A 15,811-nucleotide genomic window follows, 5' to 3' on the forward strand; every position below is an offset into this window, starting at 1 on the left:
AGTGCCCCTTTTTCTGCACGTGGGGGATGTGGAGAGCGGCTCCTCTCACCTGGTATTTCGCTTCCAGTGGATTTGGCTGGATTATTCGGTGTCCGATGCACAGGGCGGGTGTAGATTAGTGCTGCGGATGTTGGAGAGGTTGATTGCCCTGCTCGCAGGTGTGAGCGAGGTGAAGAAATGTGAACGGAGCGTGTGGATTGTTGTTGTTCTAAGGCATCGTATTCACACGATGAATATGACACTGTGAATTGTCCAATGGAATGTCGGGGGCTTCAAGCTGAGGCTTGCGTGCTTCTGCGTGAGAATGGAATGGTCATGCAAGCACGATGAAGATACGCTGGTGATGTAAACCACAGAACGTTGGGGGTCTGAAAACGAGGCTTGCATGAGACTGGGATGTTCGTAGAAGTACAAACATTCTGCGTGCAATGAAAATGATATGTTGATTTATGCAGCAAAATGTTGGGGGTCTGATAGCGAGGCTTGCGTGAGACTGGAAACGTTCGTGGGGAGCACAAGGTTCTGCGTATGATGGTAAATCAAAGGTCTTTTCATTTGTTTCCACTTGCTGCCACGTTCCGTGCAGGCCACTCTTACCAGAATGCAAGTGACGTGATATTGGCCTCCGGTATGTCAGTGGCGTCGAGCAGGCGTCCAATGGATTGATAGCTGTTCGAGGTGATGGGCGCATGTAGGGAACGCGTTGTCCTTGTCGCCAGTGTGATGTGGGAGGCTCTGGTGGTAGGAGGAGGCTCGGGTGAGCGCACAGACCTGCTTAGGCCTGAGGGTCGCAGTGCAGAGCGAAGTAAAACACAACCACTTCTTATGATGCATAAACCCAGACTGGTGCCAAACTAACTGCCAGTTCGGTGATTCCTCTATTTCCGGCTCCCGCGTGACCCGGTCTCCTATGACGCATGTCATCACACTATGGGCCTGTGAGTAACCACAAAGGGGAGGGGGGAGGCATGACAACAGCGACCCTAGTTTTTCTTTGTAGTCTGGGTCTTGTAGTCCTAGATCTATATTGGGATCCAGGACTACAGTCCCAGACTGCAAAGTAAAAACCAGGACTAGTCAAGCACCGAATTGAATGGGGCATACATGTACCTATGACCATTTCAGGTGTTCAGAGATGATGGGTCTGATTTATAAATAATTTTTTAGTGGAATTCTCCCATTGAAAAACGTGCTGTAAATCAGGCCCGGGCTGTCTAACTGTCTGCAGAAAGTGACATCTGACACCCTGGGAGTGTTAAAACAGCAAAAATATGTTTTTGCTTAAAAAGCATGTCATCCGTTCAAAATTGTTTAAAACTACTTCTCACCCAACGCACCACCACGTTACAACAAAATGCTCCATTGCAATGCACGAAAGCCGCGCATTAGGAAGGTGTGCAGTGAACACTTAATCGCAATACAATCCGTGCATCTCTGAATCGTAACTTCCCCTTTTTTATCATGCTTGCTGCCCAGAAGTACTGCTATGTGGTGCTATTACAAGGTAGTATTACCACCCATCCCGACAGTACTCGTTTCGAAGCCCCGACAAGATTAAAACACAGATGTCAGCAGCAGTGCAGGGAGCCATGCTGCTCCTCCTATTGAACGGGGACCTGCTGGTGCAGCCCCGGGGAAGGGTCCTCTAGCAGCAAGGGACTTCATGGCGGAGGAGTGGTGATCAAGTTCCTATACAGGATGTATCTCATTTGGGGATTTATAAAAACATACTCGTTCTATTGCACACCTGCGCCCCGTATCACATCCTCCTTTCAAGCGTTACACTCTCCTTTTTGCACCCTGGTGCCTATAAATGCAAAAGGCAAAGAACAACATTAATCACCAAAACTATTGGCATTGCCAATGCTTGTTTTTAAATAAAGGACCACTACTGGTGCCTCTTCCAAGTTTTCATATTTCTGTTTTTCCATACAGAGCGCGAAACACCAGACTTCTAGGCTCCCTCGTGTCCCTTTCTGCTCAGCTATGCAAGGGATGCACGGGTACACCAAGTAGTGAGGGGGGAGGGGGGTCTATTGCCTCTGTTTTGCTGCTCCCACTGAATTGTCCTCCACCTACACACCCTTTTCGGCCGCCAGGTGTGCTAATGCAGCAGGAGCCCAGGAAGGGAGAGGAAGAGGGTGAGGCCTAATCCAAATATTTGGTATTTTAGTGGTTAGACTCAGGCTGTCCCAAAGGAGAGACGCATTCGTGATGTAAGTACTGGGGCAAGCAAGAGAGACACGGAGGTAATGCGAGTTTTTAGCTGGACTAGCTTGACAGCTAGCATTTTACGATCTTAACTGGAAAGATCTCTGCACTTCCATACTACTTTATAGAGTTAAATCTACAGGCTAAAAGAATATGTGACAGTCATCTGCCTTTAGACAGTATGTCATTGGAATTTAGTTTGCTGTTATGCGTGATGGGATTAAAAAGCAGTTCAACAGAACAAATACATTGTTCCTTTTTGACGGAAATGGTTTGGGTAGGTGCTGACCGATAACTAATGTTATTTTTAATTTTCTTGAATGCAGATACATATTAATCAGCCAGTAGGGAGTGTGGGGGTTTGTCTTTGAACTTTAGATATGCAGATTAGAAACGTGCCTCAAAACAAGCAGATGGGACGTTAACAAGTAATTGCAGCGCAGCATGAGACTCTACTGGGGTGCCAAGCTCATCGGACTCACGCTAAAATGGGACACCACCCCTTCCTCCGCTGATTGAAACAAGAGGGACTGAGTTTCCCCTCTTGAAATTTTACAGACGAGACCACGTTCACGTGCGTGTACGTACCCTCAAAGTGTGCCGAGAAAATGGAGCATCTAATTTGGAAGCGAGATGAGGGATAACAATAGAAATCCCTGTTCGCTCATCGCCCTGATTTGGAGCAAACAATGCGAGGTTCCCATATACCCCCTTTTCTCTCATGGATTGACCGCTCGTTAGATAGTGGATGTGTTCCTATCACCCTCTGGTGTTAGACGGCGGGAGGCGACAGGGCCAGCAGGTGTCTATGACAGAGCCTTGACGACTTTGACGGGAACAAACTGCTGTTTAGGGCTAAAGTTACAGCTGTCCCAGACTCAAGCTCAGAAGAGCCATGCCACAGCCGAAGCAGTAGAGCCGAGAATACTACTGCGTTGCTAACACCCATGACTGGACGCTTCAGACAGGCGCAGGGAGCAGAACCAGGACTTCTGCTGCCCCAGCGTCTCTGATCCGGTGCCTGGGTATTACAACCAAAGCAAGCAGAGCTGGGGTTGCTGTTGTTGCCCTGCGTTCTGAATCTGCAATTTTTTGCCTTCGTGCTGAAGACGGGAATGAGGAGGGAGCTGCAGTGGTGAGTGCAGCACAAGGGAGACTTCGCTCCCCCCACCCCCAAGGTGCACTGAGAGAATGCTGGGCTTCCTGACCGAACTGCTGGTCAGCCTGGTTCTGCTGGGTTTCTTCTTGGTCAGCTGCCAGAATGTGCTTCACATCATTAAGGGCTCAGTACGCTTTGTGCTCAAGCATGTCCACCAGGAACTGGACAAAGAGCTGGGGGAGAGCGAAGGTGCCACTGACGATGAGGACACCATGACGACAAGGGTAGTGCGGCGCCGTGTCATTGTCAAGGTACGGAGAGGGGAATCTGGGTACTTGGTGGGGGGGGAGGAGGCCAATGATCATGACATCATGATGGTACTGGTTGGTACATTGTCGGGTCATTGTCTGGGTTGGTACAGTGTCGGGCCATTGTCACAGTATCAGGAGGAGGATCAGAGCCCTCCTGGACAACGTGATGGTTGGTACTCCATTGAGACCATGATGATAAGAGTAATGTGTTGCAGGAGCATTGTCTAAGTATGGAGTCGGGGTCAGGCCTCTGTGTGGCACTGGGGGGAGGAGGTGCAACAATTATGACACCATGGTAGATAAGGGTTGTGTAGCCAGGGTATTAAGAAGCTATTCAAAGATGCATCAGGGTATTGGTAAAGGAGCTTCAAGGACACCCTGATGGCAAGAATGGTGCAGGACTGACTTATTGCCACGGATGAGAAGGGGAATGTGGCTACTGGTTGAGGGCAGGGGAAGGAGTGTCCATCCTCGATGAAACCATGATGGCAACGATGTCAGGTTACTGTCATGGAAAAGGGGTGGTCGTGCATGTGGTAAAATGTGGAAATGGGGCCTCGACGGTGAAGGTTGTTAAGCAAACGGTCAATGTCAAGTGATGGAAAGGAGAGATCAGCGGGTTGGGTGAGAGCAAGACAGTGGTACCAATGAATGGAATGCCATGTCCATGAGGATATTGTGCAGAGGGTCATTTTCAAGGTAGTGAGAGGAGCGTGGGGATCGGTGTGCTAGGTGGAATCACTCTCATGGTAAAGAAAGGACAGGAATGTTTGGAAAAGGTGATTATGGTTGTCTGTATAAAGTTAAAACTTCAGTGGGACAACTGTGATCTTTATCTGTGTGGGCAAGACCATTTCCATTTCCTTATTCCTGGTTTGAGGTGCAGGCGGCCGGGGGTCTTCTGGAGACTCATGAAGACTGTGTGTGTTTTAATAGTTTTACACAGATCGCATTGCAGGTGGCTGGGACCAGAAAAGATTGGCCTGCTGTGCTGGATTCGCAGAAGACATAAATCTTTAGCAATGTCTGGCAGTTGCACTATAGTTTTATTTCGGATTGGCAAAGAGCTTCTCTCTTTGATATAGTGCTGCGCTGTGCCATAAATATATTTGTGGGTGATGGCGAAAAGCTTCAAGGCGATAGGAGCATGGACTGGGAACAGTGCGGTCATCACCTCACCTCAGCACTGGTATTTGGTGGGCTCTCGCAGTCATTTGGGTGATTACTTTTTCTGCCACTTCGAGTTTTTAGCAGACATCCAATCATTTGCTACAATAAAACCATAGAGGATTGATGCAAAGCTTGGCAGGGACACTAATGACAATATGGCAACAAAGGTCATGTGGCGTTGTCAGTGTCGAGGTACACAGTGCTCGACAGCAGGAATCACTGTGGACTGGGTGATTCTGTGGCTGAGAACACAGCCTAGAGTGACATGGCAATGATGTTGGTCTGGTGTAGTCATTTTTAAGTCAGCAGACCTAATGCAGGCAGGAAATAGGTGTTTGGCATAATCAGATGGCATGGGGAAGCTGGGCGGGTAGGGAAAGTAGGGAGAAGCTGTAGAGATGGTGGAGGCGGGATGCTAGGGAGTTATAGGCTGGTGCAGCAGGAGGTTGTCTGAGGCTGGTGGAGTAGATGACATAATGGGTCAGCAGGGGGCTGAGGAAGTCTGAGGAGCAGGACAGATGACAGATGCTGTGGAAATAGACGATGTTAGGTAGGATGGGGAAGCAGTTGAGATGGACAGGCTAGGGGAGTAGGGAAGATAGGGTCTTGGGGAAGCAGGGGCGATGGAGCACTGAGAGACTGAGTGAGATTTGGGGTACCCTGGGAGCTGTGGGGGTTGGAGCAAAAGTGAGCAGAGGAGATTGCAGGGCAGAGGTGAAATGGTAAAACTAGAGAGAGGGCGATGAACTGTAGGATCACCTGTGCTGCGTCCACTATTATACGTGTTTTAGTGAGAATACCTTCCCTGGCATGTGTCTGGGTAAAGGACCTGCACCCTAGAGGCCCAAGCAAAACCATGAAAAGTAACCAGATAACCAAGACAACTATGCACGTGGAACAGGTGTTATGAACAAAAAGTATAGTTTAATGTATCATCAAACTGGAGTAATCAAAATGAAAACATCAATGCAGGTTTTTAATTCAATAACGTACACATGCAGGCTCAACCTGCAATGATGTTTTCATTTTGATTATTCCAGTTTGATGATACATTAAACTATACTTTTTGTTCACAGCACCTGTTCCACGCACATAGTTGTCTTGGGTAGCCCGTTACTTTTCAGAGGTGAAAGGGGTTTTGGGGAGATGGGGTGGTTTTGGTAGGAGTTGGAGAAAACAGCCAGTAACATGGGAGAGAGGGAGTGCATTGAAGATGATTAGTCTTAGGTTGATATCAGACAGTTTGAAGCTGCATAAATAGAAGAGGTTGGTTGCCAGTAATCATGTTTCACTACATGCAGAAGCAATGCCAACTGTTGTTAAATTGGGTTTCGCAACCAAACATTTTTTTTTGTTTTTTTATTATTATTATTTCCGATTTATTTTATTCAGGTAAACCCTGATAAATTTATCGAATGCTTCCATCCTTTGTCACTTATTCTCTGAACTTCGTTTAGTATGAATTTTCTCGCTACCAGGGTACGATGAGCTTTAGAGAGAGAGATGGGCTTTAGAGTTTCAAGTAACTGATCTGGTCCCATCAAGGCGCTGCAGCTATCGCCGTCGGTTTGGTCCCCTTGGGTTCTTTTGTGTGAGGCAAAGTACTTTCTCCGAGCTGCTTGAAGGTTGCCCCGATTAGGTTTACCATAGCCACCGACCATCTGGTGGATTCCCCCGATATCAATCTGTTCCACCGCTTGTTTTCTTGGAACATCCATGGGTTTTCCATCAGAGGTAGTAGGTAGGTTGTTCTGTTCTGTTTGTTGTTTTCACAATTGAGAATTAGATGTTTTAGCGTTTCCTTCATTGCCGGGTTTTTACATAGTCGACATTCTGATTTGTCGGAAGTGGATCTGATAGTGAGTATTTCTTGAGTTGGTTATAAATTTAGCCTTGCTTTCAAGAGCAAGTTTCTTTTTCTTTTGTCGGGAAAATTTTTACAGTACTTGATAGGAGATGTTACTTTGTTAAGAGTCGGAGGGAGATGGATTTGGAGTTTGTTATTTGATGCCAGATCAAGGGTTCGTATCCAGTCTGTCCTTACTATTTTTTTCTTGATTCTTTCAGGGTTTTCTTTGAGTTCGTTAGCTGAGCACACTATTTCCTGCAGTTTCTCTCTCCTTTTTTCTTTCCATTTTTCCAAGGCTGCACATTTGGCGTTGTCCATCTCGTCTTTGATAATGGAAAAGGCTGGCAGGGGCTCATCCAAGATGGATTTTCTGAAAAAATTCATGGCTGCTTGTTCAACAATGGATTCGAGAGATATAAGGCCCAGCTCCCTTCTGATTGCTGCCATCGAGGTAGATTTGGGGACTCCCAAGACTGATTTCCAAATTAAGCCTTCTATTTTGGTCCAAATATTTTCTGGTATTGTGAGCGAGACTTCCATTCCATAGATCAGCGCAGACTTTGCCCTTGTAGAAATTTATGGCAGGTGTCAAGGAGAATTTGCCGAATTTCTTGTCGACCAGGCGCATTTGCGCTGTTAATCTTTTAGCTTTGTCCCATATGGTCCGTTGCATTGCTAAAGATGTGTTTGAGCTGTCCAAGTCGACTCCCAAGTATCTGATCGATTTAACAGATTCAATCTTTACATTTTCCAGGAACCAGACTGGTTTCTTCGCTTTTTTTTTTGTTTGGTGCTTTCTCGATCGTCAGGACTTTGGTTTTGTTTTTGTTGATGACAAGAGCGTTTTGGGCGATGTATTTAGCGATGTATTTAGCCAAGTTATTTAGTTTGCGCTGAAGGCCAATTGCGGTCTGGTCGATTAAGATAATATCGTCAGCGTAGAGCAGTCTTGGTATCGTTGTTTTGCCTAATTTAGGCGGAAAGCACCTGATTTCGGTTTCGGCGTGTTGGAAATCGCTTAGGAATGAGATGAAAAGGGTTGATGCCAGGGGGCAGCCTTGTTTGACCCCTCGTGTTATTTTGATCTCTTCAGATAGTGTTCCTTCTTGGCTGAGTTACACTCTTACGGTGTTCTCTGAGTGAAGTGCTTTTATCAGATCCAGAACTGATTGGGGGCAATTCCAGGTCTGTAGTTTAGCCCACAGTGAGTTGCGGTCGATTTTGTCGAACGCCTTAGATAAGTCAATGAAGGCTAAGTGGATCTTTGGCGCCCCTTCCTTAACCTTGGCCAATAAGATGTTGATGATCATAATGTTTACCGAGGTGGATCCTTTTTTTTTGGAACCCCGTTTGAAGGTTGTCCCTTAGTGGTCCACTTTTTTCCCAGGCTCGGAAGTGGTCCAAAAGAAGGGAAGCGTAGAGTTTGTGATGACGTCGAGTAAGGCAATAGGCCTATAGTTAGCCGGGTCTTCGAGGCAGCCTTTTTTGTAGACTGGAACGATTACTGCTTTCAGCCATGATTCAGGAATTTCTTTTTTGTTTTCGCATTCTTCAAAGATTTTGCTGATCACCTCCGACCACTGTTTGGGAAATTGTTTTATTTATTGTTTGCTTGTTAGGAGCTTATACAGGAAATACATTCTGTTTCAAAGCGCCTACAGGGCAGCAGAGAGGGAACATGTGATAGCAGTACCATTAAATACAAAAAATACAGAAGGGGAAGGGACGACCAAACCTACTATGCCTTGTGAGTATTCCGAACGTGCAAGTGCAGGAAGGAAGAGGGCAGTGGGGTAGGTGCTGAGGTGTCTGTGCTCGAAGGGTGAGCCGCAGATGAAGTGCAAGAAATGGTAAATACTATGAGGCTAAGAGTCGTGTTGGGAGGAAAGTGCGAATCCCCAGTGCGGAGGGTGTGCCGAGGCAAGTGCTGAGGAAGACAGACGCTGAGAAGATTGGGTGTGAATGGTCCGAGGCCCAGAGGATGCATACGTGTTGAAGACACCAATCAAATCAACTGTGGGATTAGCAGAGGAAGGAAGAAGGGAAGTAGGAGGAAAAAAGGAGAGTCGTGAGGTACTTCCGGAAATGCAGATGGTCCTGCTCAAGACACAGAGGGAGGGGAAGGCTATTCCAGAGGAGGGATCCAGCTGAGGAAAGCAGGCGGCCTCCTGCTCTCTGTTTAGTGAAACGCTTTACACACCGAGAGTTGGTTCCAAAGAAGCGTAGAGGTCTAGAAGGAGAGTATTTGGTAAGCGAGAGCTGCAGATAGTGTAGTCCCCGGCCCCAGACAGCCTTGTGATGAGAGGGATTTGAATTTGATCCGTGCAGCAACCAGGAGCCAGTGGATGCTTTTTAGAGCAGGTGAGATACGGTCCCTGGGTTTAAGGCCAAGGATAAATCTTGCTGCCCTATTCTGGATTAGCTGGAGGGGTCGCAGAGTGGAAGAGGTTAGATTGAGGAGGAGGCTGTTGCAATAGTCAAGCCTAGAGAGAAACAGGGCTCGGGAAACATTGAGCTTCTGGGGGAAAGTGAGAAATGGGAGGATTCCTTTGAGACTGAAGAGTTGGAAGTGGGACTTCTTGGCAATGTCCTGCATGCGAGGGGGAAGTGTAAAGAGGAGTCAAAGATGACTCCAAGGTTTCTGGCTTCAGAAGAAGGAGCAGGGGGAGAGCCCAAGGTAGGAGGCCAGAGAGAAGGGAAGAAGGTGGGAGCAGGGGTCCGAATCGGAAGGAACTCAGTTTTGCTGGCATTGAGGCAGAGATCATTGGAAGAGCACAAAGCCTAGATGGCAGACAGGCAGTCAGGGATGAAGGAAGGGGCGAGTGAGTCAGCAGGAAGTCTGAAAAAGAGTTGTTTCATCTGCATAACACTGGAAGTTGGGGGAGAAGGAGGAGATGAGACGTGCCAGCTAAGCAAGGTAGATGTTAAAGAGCCAGGCGCGAGAGGATAGATACCTGGGGGACACCACAGGTGGAGAAGGAAGTAGGAGTAGGAGAAGGTGCCCAGGATGACATTGGAAGAGCGGTCAGTTAGGAAAGAAGTCCCCCATTTCAGTGGGGGAGGAGTGGCCAAGGGAGGTAAGGGGGTGTGGGATGGATTAGGTGGGTGAGTAACAAGGGTGTTCAGGATGTCCTGAGTTTTGAAGGCAAAGTGTGTGGCCAGTGCATTGCAGAGGGCCCGGGAAGGAAGAGGGGAGGAAGAGACTGTGGAAGGCTTGGCTAGCTCCCTGCAGATTTTGAAAAGTTCAGCCGAGTTATTGGATGCACCTGATACCCGTGCCTGAATGTGGGCCCTTATCTTGGCACGGATGGCGTGTCTGTATTGCCTTTGGAGCAGGCGACAGGCTAGTTTGTCAGAGGGTGAACCTGAGGTTTGCCACTTCCGTTCTGCTGCTCTGCACTTCCGTTTCAGGGCTACAGGTTCAGATTCTTACCAGGTGTTACTCTTAGAGGCAGGTTTCAGGCAGATCCACATGACTGCAGCAAGGTTGTCAAGGGTATTGGTGATTGCTGAGAGCAGAGTCTGAGGTGGAGTTTGAGGTGGGGGAAGGGGAGATTAAGGTAGAGGGAAAGGCAGTGGCTGACACTCGTTTCATTGGGCGAATGTTCGAGAACGAGGTTGGCAGGGCTTTTGTGGGTGCGGTAGGAGGGCCAAAGGGACCCAGTTGGGAGGAGAGGAGAGCATGGTCTGACCAGGAGGGAGGGGTGACCAGAGGGGGAGCGAGCGAGAGGTTGGAATGTATGATGGCGTCCAGGGTGTGTCCAGCAAAATGGGTTGGACCAGAGGGGAGGATGTAGAGGGAGGCGCAGAGATCAATGAACAGAGTGGATGATGAGGATGAGGCGTTCAATTGGATGTTGAAGTCATCCAAGAGGAGGAGATTGGAAGTAGATGAAAGTAAGGAGGAGCAGAAATCAACTCTTTCAGAGAGGAAGAGGGTGGTAGCGCCTGGAGGCCGGTAGATGGTAGCAATGGTCAGAACGGAGGAGGGAGATACGACCAACCTGCAGACCAGGCTCTCGAAGGAAGTATAGAGTTGGGTGGGTACGATGGAAGAAGGAACCCACTCAGGATAGATTAAGGCGACCCCACGGCCAGTACCCTGAGGTCGAAGCTTGGAAATGATCTTGAAGCCGACAGGGAGGAGGGAGTCAACAGCAGTGACTAAGCTGGCATTGAACCAAGTCTCGGCAAGAGCGAGAAAGTCAAGGTCAGTGTCTTCAAGAAGGAGGCATATGTCAGCATAGTGTTTTTTGACAGAGCCGGCGTTAAGAGTTGCCAGGTTTAGGCGGTCTCTGCCTTTGAAGGTTTTCTGAGGAGGAGTACGGGGCATGGTACTCCTTTCAGGGGAGGACGGAGAGTGAGAGTGGTCAGGGGAGAGCCATCAGAAGGAAGAAAATTAATGAGGAAAGGCTGGATCCAGTCAAAGAGTAGGAGGTTGGGTTGAGGACCCTGAACCACCAGGATAGTGCCGGTGTAGTAGACATCATCGATGCAGCGTGAGGATGAGAAGCCAGCCAAGAGGACTTCCCACTTAGTCCCACCGTTAATGGGAGAGGAAGTGAAAGGGGAGAGAGTAACAATGAGATGCAGAGTCCAAAGATCTGGGGAGGGGACAGAGAAGAGGATGTCCGTGAACACCTCTCTGGCGGTTGCACTGACATAAGTGTCTGCGATGGCAAGGCCGGGGTTTGCACGCAAGATGTCTTTTTTGTGCTTTTTCATTCCGGACCTAGTGAGAGAGGGGGTGGTAGGAGATAGAGTAGCAATTAGAGAGGATAGGCTAGATGGTGAGTGCCATTAGGGTGATGGAAGGAAGTTGAAAGGAGAAGGGAGACTGCACTGCACAGTTCTGAACTAATTTCACAGGTGGCCTAGCAGTAGCACAGAACACAATGCAATGAAGTTCGAATGCAGGAAATCGAATTTCAATGTAATGTTGGAACTGAGGAAAACCTTAAGATTCCAACTCAATTACCTTTTTATAGGATAACAAGTGCCTTTCCACCTTCGGTGACCCTACTTTAGTTTAAGGTTTTTCAAAGTAATTCCATAGTATATGCTAAAAGAAATGGGAGCAATTGCTGGGTGGAGCACTTATTACCTTTCTAAAGGGTATCCCATTAACATTTCTACCATTTCCATTTTTGAAATAACCGGGTTCGTTTTTTCCTGCAGCTAGCGAAGATTGTAGTCATTTCATCATGTATCATTCTTCAGGCAATACTGCACTTTTAGTTGTACAAAATATTGACCTTTACTACAGATACATTTATCTTTGCCATATACTTTTTTGTCAGGCGATTTTATCTGGAATGGGGCAATGGATGTTGCTCTAAATTGGTACTGTTGTTTGCATTTCTTTTTTAAATCAACACGTAACATACTACAATCTGCAGAAACTCTCACTCATTCGGCAGGAAAAATGTTGATCTAAGTTACTTCATCACTGATATGTGACCATCTGGTTTGAAAATAATAGTCTGATCAGACCTCATGTCACTACCGGCTTCTGTCGCCTCAATGCACTCAGCCTCACATTGCTACAGTGCTTTCAATTGTACTTCCCTCCACTGACTACTGGAATGCCACTTGTGGGGTGCTAAAGTCTCTGCACTGGCTCCATGAAGTTCTTAGCTTGATTCAAAATTCTTGACCATGTTAATTTAGCAACCTAGCTATTTAGGGAAACTGCAACTGTCTATACCAACAAACCAGATGCCTAATGTCGGTCTCCTAAAATAGACTCACTCCATCCGGTGAGCCTTTTATTGGGAACCTTCTCCACACACTAGGCGGAAGAACCCTTTGAAACTCTAGTCACTAACGCTTGAATTGAGGCTGATTTTGACAGGTTATGCAAAAGACTGAAAATGTAATTTTCTGTGACAACCATATTTGCCTTCCTGGATCACTGTACCTTACAATAAATGTTGTTCCACTGTCTGTTCGTGGCAGGGACTGGTAACAATCATACGACAAATTCCAACTTCCTGATCATGAGAGGGCTTTACACAATTTAAAGACAGCACTGCCTAAGCTAATCAACCAATAAATACAATATATACATCATTTTTTATACCTTTGTATTTGAGTGGGAATGGATGCAACATCTTATCCAGTCCAGTTGTTCCAGATCTTAATTTCACTGTTTGTAGGGCAATGAGCTCTCTAACTTTCAATACTTTATTTTTAGAAGTTTGTCATCCTGAAAACTTGTTCTGTACTTGTGTAAATGAGGTAGTTTAGTCTAATGTGGCACACGTTCTACTTCTCAGAAGGTAAATTAATCAGACCCATTACTCCTGCCTCAATTCCCAATGTTAAGCCATTTTTCCAAGGATTGTGCAATAAGCTTCCACCACGCCAGTTTGTGGTTCCGGTGTGGAATTTTAATTTAGTGTTGAAATTCCTTATGGGTGCTCTATTTGAGCCCTACATTCATGTTCTCCTAGATTGCTCAACCTTAAGATGATTTTCCTAGTTGCCATCACTTCCCTGAGAGAGGGGAGTGAGCTCTGGTGTTATCTGTTAAACATCTCTATTTGGTTTTCTCCAAAGAGAAGGGGACGTTGAGAGTGAGATCCTCGTTCCTCTCAAAGGTGGTCTCAGACTTACATCTCTCTCAAAAAATCCATCTTCCAGTGTTTTTCTTCTGCCTCATCCTTCCAATGCAGAAGAAAGATTTCATATCGGCTGGACCCAGTGTGGGCTCTCAGCTACTACGTCCATTAGATTCACAAGAGGTCGCCTTTACAAAACACTACTATGGGCGTCTAAGATGAGGAATCTGTCGGACGACACAATCCATTAGAAGAACAAATGACTTACCCCTAGTAATGTTCTTTCATATGGATGTTCCTACTATGGATTCCTTATGGCGCACCCAACCTACCCCTGAAACAACATTCTTTGTATGCTTCTCCAAAACAACTGAGCACAATGTCAAAACAAGGAACTTAGGCAATGGTGCATGTTGCAAGCTATTTATATTGGCTACGATGTCACGTCTGAACGCAGGTATGAGGAGCTTTGAGGGACTTTGACGCTGAAGCTGCATGGTGCCTCCTACTGTGGAAAATCTTTCTGAGATCTGCTGAAATAGGAAATGATATCTGAGATGAGGAATTTGTGGGAGGAACATCCATCAGAAAGAACATTACAATGGTTAAGTAATTTGTTCTCCACTCTTCACTGCGTTATGATATGATATATGATATGGCAGTTATAACGTGCCTATACACAAGTGTTTGAAGGCGCGATGAGGAAAGGGAGGGGGAACAGAGGGAAGACAGAGACAACAATCTTACTAGGCCAGCTGACATTGAGATTGTGCAAGTGCAGGGGAAGGAGGAAGGGGAAAAGTGCGGGGGGGGGGAGTGGGCAGTGCAGTACATGGGATCGACAGTAAAAAAAAAATAGAATAAATAAAAGCAATAAGTAAAAAAGTGCGGCTAGCTGGTGGCAAGTGCAAGGGTAAGTGCAGAAATCAGGTGTCAAGTGCTGGTAGTGGACTGTAGGGATACAGAAGAACAGTCCACAAGTGCAGGGGTTGCCAATGAGGCAGTGCAGGTGTGCAACTGGCGGGGGAGGGGACCTGGGACCGAGCTCAGAGGGTGGCCAGGTGATCAGTGCAGTTTCAGTTTCAGCCAGGGGTTCAGCAGGGGAGAGGAGGGGAGAAAGCAGAAGCAAAGAGGAATGTTTTGAGGTGCTTCTGGAACCAGAGATGGTTCTCAAATTTCAGGGAGACAGGGAGGCTGTTCCAGAGGGAGGCCGCAGCCGAAGACAGAGATCTACCACCAACTTGTTGCGTCCATGTTTTCCAAAGTAATAGAGGGTTTGAAGGAGGAGGTTATTTTACTCTAACACCTGAATCTGATGACAGTTGTATACTAGGTTTCTCCATTAATAGAGAACGGACTGGTTTGGGCCCTTTGTTACGTAGCTTGTATCCCTTGCCCCTTACATAGTGTCACCAGCAGGCAATCCAGTAACTTGGAACACTCGAGCTCCAGAACAAAAAAATATCAGAAGAAAAAACGTGCTTGATTTTGAGGCCCACGTCCCAGAACACGGTTATGCAGTGACTGTGATGACTGCTGCATTTTGCTGCCACATTTCTCAGTACGACATCCTTTCATCACCTGCATGTTCATCCCCAGGCATTTTAACGTGCACATTCCATCGAATTTGCTCATCAAATTTTTTAGGGGGGGGTGGGAAAGGGCAGATAAGGGTTTGAGCGGGTAGGCAATAGCCAAAAATAAGTGTGGGAGGGTGGCTTGGGGGTGGGGGGAATCGTAAAAGATGAGCATGTTCTTTGGAATGTGCACGTTAAAATGACAGGGGATGAAATTACAGGTGATGAAATGACATGGTTCCCATTTCTCACGGTTCTTCACACTTCCGTACAGATGAAATAGGGCTTCAGCTGGGCCCACAAGATCACATTCATGCAGCCATTTAGGAAAAACTCACCTTCTTCTTCTATGCTCGCTCAGGCATAATGCAGGCTTCTCTGCGATGACTATCACACTTTGCTGACAGATCTTGCACCTGTTTATCAAGAAGGGTCAGTAGTTAAGGTCTATTTATGCAAAGCATGTGCAGGTATGAGATCTAGGTCCTGGCACCTGTACGTGAGTTACGGTTGAATCATGAAGTTAAGGCAACATGGAAAGGGGTTAATGCTAGATGGATGGATTGCAGAATCTGTCCCTGCTTCGTGTCATTGCCAGATTCTAGCTGCCTTTCAGTCTTTGAAACATTTGATGATAGAGTGTCCTATGTTGCATAAAGAACGTATGTTAATTCTGGGGAATTTTGTGAGTGAGGAGGACTGGCTACTGCGGAATGATTTCTGGTGGAGACTATAAATTACTTCATGAATGTAATCTCTCTAATTCTGGAATCTGTTCTGTTGCACACAAATACTTTAGAGTTATATTGTAGTTGGTTCAAGACAGAGGATGGATTATTGGGCAAGGGGCAGTTGGCTTCATTCTATTGTAAAAGTTAGCAACCCAGGAGCTAGGGTGTGGTGGCATCTGGCTACTGGATTCCTCTGTGGCCTGATGGCTGGACGAGCTGCACTGGGCAGCTCCTCGATGATAGTCTGAGAACATTAGATAGGAGGGGTTTCTGGCGGCTTGCATTTTATGTGAGTAATTA

The 15,811-nt window shown here is 46.8% G+C and overlaps 1 protein-coding gene across 10 annotated transcripts in view; it reads left to right on the forward strand.

Moving 5' to 3' along the window:
- Positions 1-15,811, forward strand: part of ANK1 (ankyrin 1) — a 2,823,483-nt gene that overhangs the window by 2,653,650 nt on the left and 154,022 nt on the right. The window contains exon 1 of one of the 10 annotated variants that reach the window (XM_069617673.1): positions 3,081-3,621. The exons of 8 other annotated variants lie outside the window; for them this stretch is intronic. In XM_069617673.1, coding sequence (XP_069473774.1) covers positions 3,403-3,621 — 219 coding nt within the window. In that variant the 5' untranslated portion in view covers positions 3,081-3,402. Of the gene's footprint in view, positions 1-3,080; positions 3,622-15,811 lie in introns of those variants that run through there. One more of the 10 variants, XM_069617674.1, reaches the window with a different exon arrangement.

Source organism: Ambystoma mexicanum, chromosome 10 (assembly GCF_040938575.1).
Source record: "Ambystoma mexicanum isolate Mex_15411 chromosome 10, UKY_AmexF1_1, whole genome shotgun sequence".
Classification (NCBI taxonomy): domain Eukaryota; kingdom Metazoa; phylum Chordata; class Amphibia; order Caudata; family Ambystomatidae; genus Ambystoma; species Ambystoma mexicanum.